This window comes from Silene latifolia, chromosome 6 (assembly GCF_048544455.1).
Source record: "Silene latifolia isolate original U9 population chromosome 6, ASM4854445v1, whole genome shotgun sequence".
Classification (NCBI taxonomy): domain Eukaryota; kingdom Viridiplantae; phylum Streptophyta; class Magnoliopsida; order Caryophyllales; family Caryophyllaceae; genus Silene; species Silene latifolia.
Window position 1 is genome coordinate 2,683,644 of NC_133531.1, and position 17,970 is coordinate 2,701,613.

The 17,970-nt window shown below is 36.9% G+C and overlaps 1 protein-coding gene and 1 long non-coding RNA gene across 6 annotated transcripts; both read right to left on the reverse strand.

The window, feature by feature from the left end:
- Positions 1-1,153: 1,153 nt before the first annotated feature.
- On the reverse strand, positions 1,154-8,559 carry LOC141585958 (uncharacterized). 2 transcript variants are annotated; one of them, XR_012519450.1, is made up of 5 exons: positions 8,327-8,559; positions 5,593-5,728; positions 3,250-3,663; positions 2,815-2,853; positions 1,154-1,311 (listed from the first exon to the last, which is right to left on the reverse strand). It is a non-coding gene; the product is annotated as an uncharacterized LOC141585958 (long non-coding RNA). The 2 variants fall into 2 exon arrangements; XR_012519449.1 differs by lacking the exon at positions 1,154-1,311 and having other exon boundaries at positions 1,478-2,853; positions 8,327-8,558.
- Positions 8,560-9,734: 1,175 nt separating this feature from the next.
- Positions 9,735-17,525, reverse strand: LOC141585960 (COP9 signalosome complex subunit 7). 4 transcript variants are annotated; one of them, XM_074407043.1, is made up of 9 exons: positions 17,175-17,525; positions 16,276-16,351; positions 15,702-15,790; positions 14,403-14,492; positions 13,418-13,462; positions 13,217-13,287; positions 12,207-12,345; positions 10,736-10,824; positions 9,735-10,040 (listed from the first exon to the last, which is right to left on the reverse strand). In XM_074407043.1, the coding sequence occupies exons 1-9, from the start codon at positions 17,331-17,333 to the stop codon at positions 10,019-10,021; spliced, it is 780 nt and encodes a 259-aa protein (XP_074263144.1). In that variant the 5' UTR covers positions 17,334-17,525; the 3' UTR covers positions 9,735-10,018. The 4 variants fall into 4 exon arrangements, with proteins under 4 accessions (XP_074263144.1, XP_074263143.1, XP_074263146.1 ...); XM_074407042.1 differs by having other exon boundaries at positions 10,736-10,827; XM_074407045.1 differs by having other exon boundaries at positions 10,736-10,838.
- Positions 17,526-17,970: the final 445 nt, after the last annotated feature.

Genomic DNA, 17,970 nt, shown 5'->3' on the forward strand with positions numbered 1-17,970 from the left:
TGAAAGTTATTTCAATATTTACGTAAAATGTTACTTGGTTTACTTAGCGAGTTAGTGGATCGGTAGCCTTGAACTTGATACCATGAAAGAGTATTATAACCCTCTCATTTGATCAGTTTTTGAATTTATATACAATGGTTGATAATTGATATCCTATAAACATGGTACGCAATTATCTTGACCGTAAAATGGTATAGAAAATTATACTCCGTATTTAATACTTCATCCGTTCTACATTTTCCATGTACTACATATTCATTTCATTTTCCAAAACACTAACAATTAGGAAAAGAGATACGGAGTACTCATTAAAATAGTAAAAAAAAAAAAAATTGTTTTTCTATTTTCAAAATGTATTTATAACACCTACCTAATAGTACAACATTTTCAGATGGTTTATTAATTCCTGTGCAATAAGCTAAAACGAATTAAAAAAAAGGGAAAATATCTATTTATTTCTGTAAAATCGTTTTACATAACAATTTGTGTTTAAAAATAGGATTAAGGGAGAAATGTAATAATTTCTAAGAAATATTTTATACTCAAAACAATTGATGGCATTGAAACGGGGTCTAATGATCGTGAAAGAGAGGTCATTCGGCTGATTTATCATACAAACGGAATCAAGGAGCTACCATCGGCTCATGCTCATTTGGTTCAGATTTGTAAGTGCTTCTTAAACGACCATCCGTGGTTTAGTGAAGTACATCACATATATCGTGAAACGAATAGTTGTGCGGATTGGTTAGCGAATGTGGGGGTCGAACAAGTTCAGCAAGTGGTTATATGGGAACCAGATGAGGTGCCGAGTCAATTGTTTCCGTTTTATTTATGGGCTAATTCCGCTTCTTGTAACAAAAAAAAAAAAAAAAAAAAAAAAAGACAATTGTAAGACTATCTTTTCTTTGGAAAGTATATTAGGATGACATTTTTTTTCCTACTGTGGGGTTATGAGCCATTCCATCCAAGAAGTTCTGGGGTTAGTGAGTCACTGAGTCAGTCACCTCTCTTTTTTCTTTTATAATTTATTAAATTAAATTAATACTCAATAATTTAAGTTTTGTCCGATTTCCCAAAAATAATTTGAGGGTCACTATTCAATAAAGTTAAGGTGATTGTTGATTTTTTTTTTTTCTTGATAAAAGAGAATAAAATATCTCGATATTTGGGGTGATAAGGTCACACTTGAATTAAAATTTACATTTAGGAAAAATATAACACCACTCTAAAATTACTAATGCCGCTCATGTTTGTGAGGCGATAAATAGTAACATGTCCTTAGTCTTAGCTTGTACTTCGTATTGTTGTGCCCTGTGCATGAACAAAAAGCGTAGTGACATTATCATTTCCCAAAATTTATGTATCATACCCCCATCATCCGTGAAAGGATGTTAAAATTTTCAAGATTCCGACTTTGGCATGGTCAATTGATAAAAAAAAAAAAAAAAAAATCATAGAAAATCACATGAAAGGATATGATAAAAATGATCTCTTAATAACTCGAGGTCGTCTCACACAATTACTTGTCTGAAAAATTACGGGATTAAGAAAATTTGAGACTTTTAGTTATTGAAAAATGCAGAATAAGTAAGAGACAATGTCTTCATTTATTTTTCCTTTCAATTTTTCGGCTCGAAATTTTTGATTCACCTTCCCACTTATCATTTTTTCCATGTAGGGCAATTATTTCTAGTAAAAAGGAAAATGTTAAATAAGACCCCTGTTTATACATGGGATAATTAACACTTACATTAGCTAACAACATACTATAGCATCTAGCTTAACTAAAGGCCTAAAGTTTGAACTTTGAAACCGAAAAATACAATGTTAAAACTTAGTTTTTTCGCGCTTTCAACCCTACTTGACTCCTTTATTTTACTGTAGGTGAAATAAAACTTATATCAGCATGAAAATCAAGATATTAAACCATTGATTTAGTCTCATTTGGTTGTAGTGCATCCGCTCAAGCAAAAGCCCTTTGGGCTTGAGTCCTTGACAAACGGACAAGTTTCATTATAACTTGAAACCTCGGGGTCATCCATCTCAGATATCATGCGAGAAGATCATCTCAACCAAAAGTTTTAAAGCTTTAGCTGAAATCTATGATATGATCAACGGAAAATGCACGCGGTGCCCTTGAATTTTGATATTTTGCCCGAAATACCCAATTTTTTTTTATCCAGCAAACTTTATGAGGCTATAACTCGTGCTTACGAGCTCAGAAAGTGACGATTTTTTTTTTCAAATTGATTATCTTTTCGAGAACTATGACTTGAAAAAAAAAATTGTCAAGTTTGGAATTCGTGACTAAGAGATATGGTCACTCAAAGTTTGTTCGGTAAAAAAACTTAACTTTGACGTACAAAAACTCCTAGTCACGGGATTCAAATACGACAATTTTTTTTTTTCAAATCGTAGTTCTCGGAAAGATAATCGATTTGAAAAAAAAAATTTATCACTTTCTGAACTCGTAGACACGAATTATAGCCTATTAAAGTTTTCCGGAACAAAAAATTGGTTATTTCGAACAAAATGTGAAACTTCAAGGGCACCGCGTGCATTTTCCCTATGATCAATAATTATATGCCTTAATATGGGCAACACTTCCCTCAAGTCTAACGTGATTAACATTAAAGCTTCTTTCATTCACATAAACAAAACCCGACACACCAACAGCTGAAAAATTATCAGCAGTCGAGAAAAAAAGAAGGCAAAAAAAACAGAACCAATTGCCACATTCTGTTTTGTAGTAATCATGCTTGATATAGTAATTTGGATTGCATACATTAGGACAAAAATTCAAATCACTCTAACCTTTAATTGTATAAGCCGCTTGCGCCTTGTGTTTTCGACCTGAAAAGAAAAAAAAAATTGTTCAAAGGCTACACTCTTCACAAATTTTGGTGATGATTTGATATACTGAAAGACAATGCAGGGATTTGGTACTTTGCGATTGCCAAATATCCCGCACCCACAACACACAGAGACAACTGTGATGTATCACAAATTCTTGTTTCAGACGGTCATTTTGGTCTGAAATAATAAGACGGGATTTTGTGACCATTTTATGGTCAAATGTAACCACAATGGTTTAGTCAGTGTTACAGCTTATGGTAACTTGTTTTCCAGGAGTGGTCACATTTGGTTGTCAACTGGTAACAAAATCCCGTTTTATTGTTTCAAACCAAAATAGTCCGTCTGAAAGAAGACCAACTGTGTATCATTTACAAGATATTCCACAAGATGGACCTGAAAAACGAGTATGAGAGTCTGAGAGGGATGATAAGTGACAACTTTCAGCCAAAATTGTCAATTTTTCGTTTGAAAATCCCCTCGCCTGGGCACTAGGAAGTTGACCAGTGGACAATGGGTGAGCGAGCGCAGGAGACGCATCATAAGAGTCTCTTTTTTAAGCATTGTTGCTCGTGGGTTTGTCCATGTTGGCAGCAAGTGAAGTTACTGAAGTATTGTTGTTCCAGAGGAGTATCCTTCGGTGTTGACAAGCCCCCACACTGACACGGCCAAAGTGAAGTGCCAAAATCCTTCAAAGACGAGATAACAACCTATAGTCTCCCATCAGTTCAATTCATCCGCCATGTTGTTGCAGGCTTGCAACCACTAGCCTTCCAACGGACACTTACGAAGTTTCTTGTTTTCAACATCCTGAAGTTGCGAAATGATTAAAATAAATACAAATCAAATGGACATCAGCAGCAAGTATTAACAGTTTTGGTTTTAGCCTACAAGGCAAATAAAGTTTCTATACGAACTGGGAAGCGACTTCTGATGCAAAAGCAATCATAAAAACAATGTGGAATGTTGACATACTTGCCATTACTATTTGCAGAAATTATCATGTGTTCTACTTTTATGAGTTAACATTCAATACAACCTTACCTCGTGTTAACATAGAACGTAACTCCATTTAACATTCAATACAACAAAAACAGTTACTCTAGTGCAACGGCACTAGCAAATGGCAGGGTAAGAGGAATGGATACACACAACCTTATCTCGTGTTAACAAGGAGAGATTGAAAAACGCATTGAGAATTCCGGCGAGTGACTACTCGTTCAAAATAATATGGAGCACTCCTAGTTAGCGAGTCAAATTTTGCTTTATTTCATAGTAAATCAGAGCCAAGGAATAGCGAATCTGAATTCCAAAACATCATTAAAATTCAGTAAAAATAAGTTTATATTGACTTTGGATTAAAAGTAAATTGAAACGTGAAGTCGTGAACATTGTATACTTCTCTTTGCTGTCCATAAAGGCAAAGAAGATATGTACTTAGCTGAGGGATGATGATGACTAACTTTACAACAAAAAGTTAAAAAAAAAAAAAAAAAAAAAAAAAAACAGAGAAAGGAGAAGGGTGCAAGTAGAACTGAGGAGCTGCATCTAGGGCTGTAAATGAACTGAGCCTGCTCGACAAGCCCTCGGGATCGGCTCGGTCAAAGCTCGGCTCGAGATCGGTCAAACTGAGCTCGAGATCGGGCTTGAACTAAGCTGAGCCCAAACCGAGCCGAGCTCGAGCACACTAAGGCTCGGCTCGGGAGCTCGTTTGAGCTCGTTATTTTAAAAATTACTTAATGTTTTTAATGTATTTACTTAAATTGTATCAATTTTAAAATAAATAAATTAAAATATTAGTTTATAAGATAAAATTACATAATAATTGTTGTTATAAACTAACAAAAAGATAATATTCTCGTTTGAATTTGAATTTTTAAATCAAAAATTACGTTATAATTAAAATAATGCTCGAAAAAAATGGTACGTAAACAAAACTCGGGCTCGGGTTCGGGCTAGTAAAATATTAAATGAGCTGATCCTGAGCCTTGATTTCAAGAGCTCGGGTTCGGGCTCGAACTCGATTTTTACAATATGAGCCGAGCTCGATCATAGGTAAGCTCGAGCTCGGCTCGGCTCGGCTCGGTTACACCCCTAGCTGCATCAACAAACAAAAACCTTGCTAATGGGTTTATTACAACGACGACAACATTACCCATGTTACTCAAGGGCCCCAGCAAATCACGGGGTAAAGCTTACGCTTGTGCTAGCAACACAAAGAGGATGTTTCCAAATTAACCAAGATAAAAATTGCGTCAAATTGCGTCAAGAACTGCATCAAATGACTAAATCACAATAAAAAAAGGAAGCGCAGCCAGTTTGGTGTGTATTTCATTATAATCCAAAACTAAAGAATACCGAGTCTTTAATTCCATTGGAATTTGGGTTTTTAACTAAGCAAAAATTATATACTCCCTAACATTTGGAAAAATATATGAGGGAAAAGTATTGCATTTCCAATGAACAGGAAGGAAAATTAATCACACATTCCATGTGTTAATAGTAATACCAGAAAACAGTGCTGATTTGTTAGGCAAAACACTATAGCAGAATAAAAAGAGACAGCACCTTTCCCATCCATATGTTTCACGTTTGTGACTATTAAACATCTTTCCTGATTGAACAGCTGACTACCCTCTAAAATTTAACATGCAGCAAACAGAAACAGGCTCTTTCCCTATATCAGGCTAGTCAAGAAAACACTTTGGAAAGGGATTTATTTGGTACATATTTACATACCCAGTATACGCCATGCAACCAACTGAAGTAGGCACATGCTCACTGACCTCAGCGAGAAAGACTTCGCAACAGACAGGATGGTTTCCTGTACTCTGCCCCATTGTTTCTCGGGAATCAGGTTAAAGATTCTCAATAACTGGTTGAAAGTGAAGCGAAAAAGCAACATTAGTGCAGAAGTCAGTTAGCCTAATGGGTAAAGTCATGAGGGTGGAAATCATGACTTCGGTTCAAACTCCTCAGTATTAAAACTGCCCTAGCGACTCCCTTTACGACAAAAAAAAAAAAAGCATTAGCAAAGATGCCAAGATGGTGATGTGAAATGAAACAAAAAAGGCAACAGAAGAAGGAACAGTGAAATGATACGTGATAACTACATACAGCCTTTCATAAGTCTATGCAGCTATCCACTTTCAATGTCTATGGTACTGGTGCGTCACGTTGTTAAAAGCGTAGCTACACAGACTGGCATAACACTGACAAAGCAACTATTTTAAGAAACCAACCAATGGGTGACTCCGCACTGGTCTGGGAATTATTGCATTAGTTCAGTAAGATTCATATTTTTTACAGCTGGTATTTGTTGAATCAATAGAAGAACTGATTGCCGTCATTGCTGTGATTGGAAATTAACGTCACAAATAAGAACCTCAAAGGCTCTACTCTCCACAATCAGAGCGCTCAAGCCACAGAAAAAGTAGCGTGATTTCCTAACGAACTTAAAGTGGCCCATCTAATGAGATGTTGTTCCAGAACTAAAATAACTTCTCCCTAAAAGATCAGACTCCTATTAACAGTGATAAAGTTTCTCAACTACCAGCAAACTTTAACAGAAGCACCAGACTCATGAAAACCAAAAATTAACGAAGGAATGTTGACCAAGTAGTATCCGCTAAGATATAGGGTAGAGGAGATCAAATGGCTATGGGGGCCTATCATCGCCTTCATCGGTCGTTTTGGCCCATAATAAGGCCCAAAAAACGTTCATCAGACATCCTGGGAAGGCTTAAAACTGTCAAAAATCATACTTATACATATACATCATATACCCTTCACTCCTTTAGTTTCACTATGTAAGCGTGTGTCTATATAGAAGGCTCGGATTGGTAGGTGTCAGCTGTCAGGTAAGGATCCCATACCCATATAATCAAGTTGTCGAAGTAACATAGCTTACGGGCCGCTTATATTATCCACCAAGTCGATGAAATTCGGAACTTCAATATAGAGGTCAAACAAGCAAAGACGAAGCTGGAAAAGAATGAGAAAAAGTCAAAGGGGACGGTCTATACTCTATATGTAGTAGTAAAATATTTAACTTCCCAGATTTGAACTGGTGAGGATTTTCAACTCTTCAAATTCTGGCCTTACCGATATCCAAAACGACACTCAAGGATATGGGTATGGAATCCTTACCTAACGCTTTTCCCTACAGACAATATTACTTGACAAAAGTAGAGGACGAGACAACAATAGAAGCAAACGATCTACTTAAATAAATGGGTTATTCGTGTCACATGTCGCATCGGGGTACATGACAACCCAATGACTCAAATGGGTTATAATCTTATATAGTCTTAACCATAATCCGCAAACTTTGTGTATGACAGTCAAATCAATGTTTGTTGGCTCTACTTTGCGTATCATTAGAAAATATGGCCTTCCACCCCTACTTGATGACCAAAATGATTACTTATTTCAAGAATTGAACTAATGATGGTTGCTTTAGGCAAGGATCTTCTCAGCTAATAACTTATGCATTGAACTAAACTGAATATAACTTCCGTTTAACTAAATGATAGTATTTGTTTGAGAGCTTTTTACCCAAAACCTGAACTAAACAAAATGGGGTAGAGTCGAAGCAAATCCAATGGACCTAAGTTTAAGCTTTGAATCCTCTACTTCTTCCATGAGAAAACGAAAGCCTCACTAATTAGGGGTCGGTTAGAATACGGTTAATTTGTCAGTTGTCACGAGGATAATATACACTAAAATAAAGGGAAGTAGCAAGGAAAAAAGGTGAAGGATGGTGGAGGAAGATTATTACCTCCATTTGAGGATAGTAGATTACCCTAGGGGGGAGGCGGGGAATTATCACCCCCTTCGAAAAATTCTTGTGTCCTCCGGGAGGACCGTCCTCCTTACACCTAAAGGCAATCCACCAAATGGAATATTATAAAGGCTTAGGTGTAAGGAGGACGGTCCTCCGGGAGGACACGAGAATTTTTCCCCTATCTTCCTTCCTTCCCTCCTTCAACTATCACAATTACCACCCCAATTCCTCTACTTTCGCTACATTTACCCCGTTAAAAATTGATTTATTCCAAGCAAGCCCTACATTTATAACAACCACCACAACTTACCCCAGTGCTTCAACGACTCCTGCAAATTGCGGGATTAACACAACAAGGTAGTTGTTTAATGACCCAAGATGAAAATTGAGTCGAGAACTACATCTATGGCATTGCAACCCCAAACCTAAGTTTTCAATACAATCACAACTTCACTACATAAACCTAAATTAGCTCATTTATGCTCTGAATTCCGGTTTTAATACATAAAAATGCAAACAAAAGAGAACAAATTGACGAACATAATAATCCACATGCTGAAATAACAGTACAAATTATCACACAGAAAAGCAATAATTGAGTAAATAGATGTATAAAAACTAATGAATTAACAAAAGAAATTGAAATGGCGAAAAATTGAAGGAGAGAGGAAAGAGAATGATGAACACCTATAGACATTGAATTGAACGTTGATGGTGCGAAGCTTCAATGGAGATGAATGTGTGAAACAAATCTGTAGAGGAAGTTACAGTACGTCGCCATAAACAATCGCGAGTGTGTATTTCATTTCGGAGGTGATAATTAAACATTGCTTAGGTTAGGAGGCAGGGCTATTAAGGTAGCCAGTTTTTCCGTCTCGGATGGACATCCTAATACTCTAGAGTCTAGGCATCTACGTGGTTTGAAAATCACGGGTTTATTATAAATAGGGATGAAAAATCTCATAATTGATTTTATCGAAATTCTGACTTGTTTAAAAATGTTATATCATGGATTTAAAATTTTTGAACGACTAAGCGCATGTGATATTGTGATACGACTTACAAGTACAACGCTGAATTCAAGAACTTCTTGGATTGCGAGCTGCAAAATAAAGATGCGTGAAATTTCGACTTTTGTCGGGTTTTTTTCCTTTGTATGTTATCCTCTTTTAACCTAGATAAGCTTTCTTTCAAAATTTCGATTTTTGTTCCCTTTCCTTGTAGTAACAGGATCGGATAAGCAAAGATTGAATCGATTTTTGTAGGTCATATTGTCACAAGACTTCTAAGTTGAAACTATGAAAGTAATAGGCAACTTTATTGCCGATGTCTTTAATGTGTTACTAGTTTTGAACTAGTTTGGATCAAATGGTTTTAAATCGAATCACTTTCAGTGAAAAGAAATTTGGATCGAATTGCTTTCTATTATCGATTATTGCAATGGCAAGGGTATATAGAGGAAACTGTTCATTGAGGAGTAAGTACGAGGTCATGGCTCATGAGAGGATGAGATGTGGCGAATAGATTGCTGGTAAGCCTGGTCGGAAAGAAAGTGCACGGGAGATGGCAGGCGAAGAGCTATGAAGGTACAAATACAGGGAAGGAGGTAACTAGCTTCAGTGATGTCTGTTGTGATACCGGCCATAAATTAAATAGATGTATCGTGTATCATCTATATCAAACTAATTCACAAATACTATCCTACAACTAGTTGTATAATAGCTATGTTGTATAATAGCTATGTACAACCGCGTCAAAGTTATCGAGCTCTCACACAAAGTTGTTGAGTTATTTTACAAGTTATTGAGCTTAATAATTATTCTGTTAAGCTCAGCAACTTTGTATCATAACTCGATAATTTTGTTAATAGAGTTCGACAACTTTGTAACAAAGCTCCACAACATGACAACAATGAATAAGTTGTATATACAACTGGTTGTATAATACATTATATACAACTGGTTGTATAATACATTAACTGAAACTAATTGCACGATGACCATCATGACGACTTTTTTTTTGGCAACAAAAAAAAAAGGAAAAAAAAAAAACAAGAATATCATGATGGCTATTAGTCGACTAGCATCGAGCAAGATAATAACAAACATTACTCGAATACCTCAAAGACCTTACCAAAGTTGAGAGAGATGTTAGAACTGCATATAACAAAATGCCACTATTACATCTCCGAGGACTGACCAGAGCCGAAGGCAGGCCAAAGAGAAGTCAATATCTGTCTAATACGCGCAAATCATAATAAAAAGAAGTGACAATGGTTTAGAAACACAAGAATATCATCCCCAAAAGCAGCAACCTCTTCAGCATATTGCGCAACTAACCGAATCCACAGCCCTCAAAATCATTCCCATCTCCTACCTCTTAAGGTATAGGGTGCCGCCTCCTGCATTTCCACAAACTTGTTAGATGACGAGTTTTGCAAGTGGAAGAGGGGAGATAATAGTAAGGGGAAATCTAGATCGAATCCTTGGATCCGGACCCGTGATCTTGACCCTGGTCCCACATCGGCCACATGTGACCAGAAGGTCCAGATCCATCGGATCAACATACTTCACATCCAAATGTGGAACCACTATCAAGTCTGACAGATCCAATCGGATCCAGGATTCATTGCTTAGTTTGAAAATGCGCAAGGCCCAAGGCGACGAGACGAAGCGCAAGGCAAACGCCTTTTGGACGTGAGGCGTCCTATTTTTTATAACAAATTTGTAATTTCCAAATAAAATTTTGGCCAACAATAGCCATTTTAGGAGTTTTCAAGTTCGTTAATATGTCAAGGAGTAAAGTTAAAATAATGGGGAAAAGAAATGGTGTAACCTTGTCTAAAAGATATGGAAAATGCGTACTAGTTAGCCTTGTTAAGTGAGCCATGTCTAAAAGGCGCGCCTAAAATAGTAAAATTCACCGAAGCGTTTTGGCTAGTGCTTCATCCAAGGCGCGCCTTAGGCGCACTCGGGGCGCGCTTTTTTAAACTAAGATACATTGTCATCCTAATCTTTATATAAAATGGAAAAAAGGGCACTGATATAATAAAGCAGCAATACTCAAATATAGAAATGATGGCCACTGTTACATTACCTCTTAGACCTAACTCTATCCTCCTCAAAGTCCATCACTCCTCCAGGTTCAGAGAAGATCTCCTCCTGCCCTCTGAAATCGACATCTGCCTGCTAGTGGGTAGCTTCTGCCACAATGTAAGTAAGACTATCGACCAACATTCCCATAATACGCACAAGTAAAATGAGCTTCTAAGGACTTGGTACTTCAAACTCGCATCCATAAACACAGGACAGTTTGGCGTACATCTAAATGCGACACTACACCAGTCATTAGTAATTATGTAAGTGTATAGTGTATGTACAGAGAGACTTGTAAATGGAAATAACCACCCCCAGCAGCCGACCCCACTAGAGTTACCCACAGGCAGTTCAACTCAGAGTTTATCTTGGGAAATCACACCTTGAACCAACATTCCCATAATGCGGACAAGTAAAATGAGCTTCTAAAGACTACTTAGTAATTCAAACTGGCATCCATAAACACAGAACAGTTTGGCGTACATCTAAATATGGACACTAGTCATTAGTAATTATGAAAGTGTATTTTGTATGTACAGGTGACTGAGAGACTTGTAAAAGGAAATAACCTCCCCCAGTAACCGACCCCAAAGAGTTACCCACAGGCAGTTCAACCCAGGGCTTGTATTGGGAATCACGCCTTGAACCGGTCTACTTAAGCTTTGGATTGGGGTGGGACACACTAAAAGTAGACATAACCCAATGAAAGGCTAGGTTGCACGGACACTCCTCCTAATCAGCGTTCCCGTGTCGGACACCCGTGTCAGACACTCGTCGGACACACGTCAAAACGTGTCGGACACTTGTAAAGCCGTGTCTAACTTTCATCTTTTATTTGGGCACGTGTCCATGGTATTTTGAGCCGTGTCCATGGTATTTGGACACACCTCCAAACGGAATCAAGTTGAATTTAAGGTAAATGGCGAGAATTGTTATATGGTTGAATTTGGTGGGGAAATAAGCTGAATTGGAGACAAATGATGTTCTTTAGACTGGTAATGAAATGTCGAAATAGATTGATTATAAGTTGGTTTTGGGTTTTGGAAATGAGAATGAGTTATAATTAACGTAAGTTTTACTTTCACTTATTTAAATTTAATATTCAATACTTTTTCAAAAATAAAATCACACATATATAACTATAAAATATATATTTTATTAAATTTAAATGACGTGTCCTGTTTCCTAAATTTCATGGGATGCCGTGTCACGTGTCCGTGTCGTGTCAGTGTTCGTGTCTGTTTTAGTGCAACCTAGATGAAAGGTCAGTTACGCGATGAAAATAAATGCAGCCAAAGTTCTTTTTTAGAAAATTCGGCATGTAATATACACGGTCCTATCCAGGTGATCATGTTGCCAGTACTATCACTGAACAGCTGTACCACGAACCCCTCTTTTGCCACGAGGTGATGCCAGTAGGCTAGTATTATGATAACTTAAACTAACAGAAAATAACTCAATATGGTTCATACCTTCAGAGATAGTGATTTCTTCAATTCTTCCACTCTATCTTCAACATCTTTTTTGTGTTTCCTGTCCGACTCACTCATTGCATCAGCCCATTTTATCTTGTCTTGAATCGTCACCAACAAATCGTCAGATGTTGTTAACCTATTATTTCATTTAAAATAAAATAGTAATTAAAGGTTTAAACCTAGTAGCTACTAGCCAAGGAGTAGTGATTCACACCCAAAGCTCATAGGCAAATCGATAGTCCAAGAAAGCACAACACACATCCAACAAAGAACATCAATCACAAATCTAATAGGCTCTCAAGTCTCAACTTAGCAAGATACTCTGTATGAAGAACTACAAAAGTGAAGCATACAGTACATAAACCTTAGATTCGCAAAGTATACATAATAACTGAAAAACATAAGCACAATACATTAAATAATGTGTAATACCCCACAGAAGAAGAAAGACTACTAAATAAGCCAATTACATGGATACAGGAAAATCAGATACAGATGTCTCCTTATCGTCCAAAAGTCAAACCAAGCCAGTCACATAGATACTAGAGAGTACTGCTTGTAGGCTGACTTGAGGGGGGGAAATTCAGGGCATTTCTGGAACACGTTTACTCTAGTAAATAAACTCTCAATAACAAGGTGAGATCACTACTCCAACCACTAACGAATTACCCCGGATTCCAGAATGAAAGGATAGCAAGTTGACCAAAAGAAAACTATTTCCCCTTCTACTACACTCTGCTCCCATCTCGTTTTGCTTTTGCAGCAAGGAAATGAATTAGAAAAAAGAATGTCCAAATAAGTAAAAATTACTGGAGAATCATCAGAAAATGGATTTTAGAAACGAGACAGAAAAAAATGATCAAATTATGCATACACAAGACCCTAATATATGTCACTATGAGGGCAATCTAAGTCAAAGTGTGATCAGAAAGTAGAATACGGCGATACAAGTAATAATCAGATTTAACACACCACACACCCAAAGACGCCGAAAACTAGTCCCATACCAGTTTGCCAAGGTATGTATCATATTTCCCAGCTGTCCCGGTCTAAGATCTCTTCCAGCAGCAAATTGCACCTGCATCAGTACACAGCAATAAAATTACTACACAGGAACTGAAATTCTATAAGCACAAGATGAATAAAGGGTAACGGGATAGCTTCAAAGTATCAAAAATAAGGATATTAAGGAAGGCAGAGGTCAAGACCTCAAAGCATCTGCGCCACTGATCAAGCTTTCCTCTGACAATACCCTGTGAACCAGAAATGAAAGTGAGGACATCTATACACACACATTTGAAAAAAAAAAAAAAAAAATTAAAACGCTCAAATGAAAATCCAGGAAGTAAGGAATAAAGTGATACTGTCAAACTGGGTGCTAAAGACATAACTAAAATTCATGGTTTACTGGCATATTTGAGCAGTAAACAATCCTCGTTGAAAATTGTGGCTCCTTGACAACTAAAGTTGGCAAACAACTCATTACTACGCTTAAAATAGACTCCCATAGAAACACGGGGTTCGGAACAAACTTTAAGCATAATTTGTTCTTGAAATGGAAAGCTACATTACACCAACAACAGCTCACTGAAAGACTGTAACAATGTCTTCTCTCTTTGACCAATCATGTTACTTCAACATTTCAGTATGGTGGTATATCTGACAATGTCATTTCAATGCGACAATTCAGCACTTCATTGTAAGCTAAAACATGAAACTTTTTCACAAAATAATAGTCTCCTTCACCGTGTCTCATCTAACACTTGCAATTGACTAAGGATCCTCTAAAGAAATTGCAGCACACAATCCTTTGAAAAAGATGCATCTCGTTGATAACCAAACTCCGCTAACTGCAAGCTACTATACGGATCCCCTTAAGGTAACAAAGGGTTAGTATCTAGAACTGGTCCAAAATTTTTAGGTAATCTTATTCTATGAACCAAACAGTTACCATTAACCAATAGCTACGAATCAGATTTACTGGTCCCCTCACACTCCATACATTGACTAGTCCCTCCCTCCCAATCTCCACCGGTGTCTGTCTGCATGTGCAACGTATTTATCACTCTGTTGAGAGAACTGATAATAAGGAAAATAAGAGAAAGGAGTCCCCATGAAGAACAAAAACATCCATAAAACTTATCACAATTAACCAACAACCGAGAGCAAAATTAGCTATATCAGAAAACATACCGCATACATGCACTCATTGATAAGAAAATCTTCAAGTTCACGCACATTTGTGACATCTAATTGCTGCATCAACTGATCATATGGAAGCACCTGTTAAGACACGTCATTAGACAAAGAAAAACAGAGGATAAGAAACTGTATATAAAGTATAAACTACACAAAATCCCAAAGAGATGCTACAACTAAATAAATCACATTAATAACTATGCATTAAGCAAATAAATCAAAGTCACTTAAGTCCCAATATCTGAAGCACTACTAAACCAAGATTTCACTTTGCTAGATTAACACACTACTCTTTTGGGTAACTTAGTAGATGAAGCCACGGCTTAAAGTGTTTATAGTAGGCTTTTCCCTTTTTGAGAAGGATCTCATGCCCGACAAAACAAAACCAGGTAGCTCTCAAAATAACAACTGGTTAGACTGCACCCCAAACAGCTACAATGTTGGAATTCGGATGGTAGGGGGTCCACCGTTGAGATTGATCATTAGTATCCATAAAATTATAAATGAGTGATGATAAATCCTTCAGACTTTATGACAAGCATCATTAAGAAAACTTTACTTATCATCCATAAAAGCACCTCCTTAGCACATGTTTCAAAATGAACCAGACATTTAGCGAGTAATTGCCGACTGCCATGGCCCGCATTCTCCTCAAAGGTTTCAACAGTAAAGGACTATCAGATAGTAAGCCAATCAGCTATCAGCATGTAAAATTTATGCACAAATGGACTGATTACTGCAGCTATAATATCTACCCTTTATAAGATCAAGCTGGAGAGAGGCTATGAAGAGTTGCATTTATAAATCTTATACTGTTACCCAGATGTATAAGCAAAGGAAAAAAGGGAGCTTGTGACTATCTTTGAGACACCTGACACCCATGCCCAGTCTGAGAACCTTGTGCCTAAACCAGTTCCTAAACATTGATGACTATCTGTAGACAAGATGGAAAATGTCACAATGCCTACCAGAAAACTATTCCCGTTGCACACAATAACACACAAATAGAGGCCCAAAAAATATTTAAAATCCATGTAGAGCTTCACTTAGCACACATAATAGCACTGTTTCAGTAAATTCAATTCAATTAGCGCAAGTTCCAAATGACATAGCTACAGCGTAAAAGCGCGTGGGAGAGCTTTTCCTAAACTTCCAGTAGAAGATGAATTGTTCTTATATATACACAAGTGAATTAAGAGAGAAAATAATGACAGGACCGGATTAGTTATGAAGGCCAATAATAACATTGGGGATAAGAGAAATAACTATAAGAATGTAACAACAAATTAGTACCTTGTTCGTCTCTGCTAGTGTAAGCACGGTGAGTTGCTTTAACTTGAGAACTTGGTCAGGAACCAGTGCAGGTAAAGATCCCACGTTGCCTACATATTATATGGCAAAGATAAATCATGATTTATAAGACTACATATATTAGGTATGGAATGTCAATTTAAAAGCACTACTAACTCAAAATCACGTTTTCCATTCGTAATGGAGCTAAAGACTAAGTTCAGTCGTTCAAAATAAAATAAAGTGATTCACTAAACTGGTTGAGCTTCTTTTCATTCTGGACTAGCAATCTTTAGATGTAGTTATTAACACAATTTTCATTTTGGGTCATTTTGAAACAACTGAGGTGTGTTAGCAACACAAAAGGTTAGGTTGTGTAGTTATTTTTTTATCAACTTAAAATCACACCACAAAAGGAGTTAACAAAATAGGATGCCAATTTAAAAGTGGTAATGTAGTATTACTAAATGAATTTATGTGATTTTCACAAAAGAAAACCAAGAATATGAACTAAACACCATACGGCATACGCAAAGTAACACTTTCCATTAACCTAAATAGAACTCAGAGTGCTTACTTTTGTAATCACTCCATGTACCATGAGCGAACAACCGGAGAAGATTGAGGTACATCGAGTGCTCAGTTCCTTCAAGCTGCATTAAGAACAACAATTAACAATCAAATACATACGCATCTACCTTGGATCATACTGCAGTCCTTCGATGCAGTTCTCGACGCAATTTTCATCTTGGGTCATTCGGAAACAGCCTCTTTGTGTTTCTAACACAAGGGTAAGGCTGCGTACATCCGACCCCCCCTTACCCCGCAATTTGCGGGAGCCATTGAGGCACTGGGGTAATGTTGTTGTTGTATACTAAATCAATAATTCTAAAAGTAGGAGTGACTTCCAATGTGAGAGTGGGAGTGGATTTTGTTGCTCACCCTCAAGCAGTGGCATAGCCACGGTACGAGGGCTAGGGGCGGAAATTTTAGGGAACTAATAATTCAACAGGATAACCTAGAAAAAAAAAATCGATTTATGGTAAACAAATACTGAACCTTTCATTGTTGGGGCGATTGCCTTACTCGCCCTCTAGCTCCGCCACTACCCTAGGTATACAATTATAATTCCACTAACACTACACCAATACAGCAAACTACTAACCCTAATCACTAAGCAAAATAGTCTACATACGGAATTTTAGCAGCAATTCACTACAATACATCATAATCCAACAATCAAAAACACGAAAATTCCGCAATCTCCAACATCTTAATGCCCGAGAAATTTCTCAAATAGTAGTATATACTTACCAACCATGATCAAAACCCTAACTAACCGCAGATAAACGCAACGAAAAACCGTCTTTTATACTACATTACAATCAAACCTCTCCATCATACACACAACAATATTAACAAACAAAACAAGCAAAATTCAACCAAAAATTTAAAACAAAAAACCCTAATAAATACCTCAGCGACACTGGGAACCGCAAGAATTTCAGAGAAAGCGAACAGCGAAGGACTGGAAGTAGCGTCAACGATAATGGAAGAGAGAGAAGAACCCTTGTTTTCCGACGCTTGTTTGACAAATTGATCGACTAAATCAGCTTGTTTTTGCTCGATATCCATATTTTCCGACGAAAGATTGAATCTTGGAGTTGTTGATTGTGATAATTGATCAAATTAGGGTTTCCGAAATATGAAGATGATGAATTTAAGGGATTTTGCAGAAGGTTTTTTAGCGAAGTTCTTCGCTTCGCCTAATTTTTGCCTCCTTCCTTTTGCTTTCACTTTTTTCACCCCCTTTTCTTATTTATAGGGAAGGATAATTGAATTTTAATTAATTTAAGAAGCAGAAAAAAAAATCAGTTTATTTCAAATAAAAAGTTAAATTTTTTAATAATATTTGAGAAAATAGGTTGTTTTAGTGGATCTGATTCTGGTCGGGTCGGGTTAATTTGGGCTCTGGTCATCTTCGGCCGGTTGTTTTCAGTATTAGGGAGATAACACGCCCGTTTGCGTTAATAAATATTTGAGTTAAGTTGAGTAGGGTCAAATTAATAATTCATGTTTCGGGTCCTCAATCTGGGTCGATTTTGTCACGTATTTTATTTGTCGTCATCGTAAATTAAGGTAAATATAAATATATGGTACTCCGTATACATTATACATACAAGTTGAAAATATCACCTTATTGATAGTTATCTCACGATTACTATTAGTTATTGTAAGTTTATAATGGCTAATTGTGGTTGGCTTAAATTTG

Coding starts and splice junctions, on each gene's coding strand:
- LOC141585960 (XM_074407042.1), bottom strand. CDS start 17,333: ATGGATATCGAGCAAAAACAAGCTGATTTAGTCGATCAATTTGTCAAA. Junction 13,288..13,417: donor AGTGGCGCAGATGCTTTGAG/GTCTTGACCTCT, acceptor GTACTGATGCAG/GTGCAATTTGCTGCTGGAAG. Junction 10,041..10,735: donor GATAGAGTTAGGTCTAAGAG/GTAATGTAACAG, acceptor GTGGAAATGCAG/GAGGCGGCACCCTATACCTT.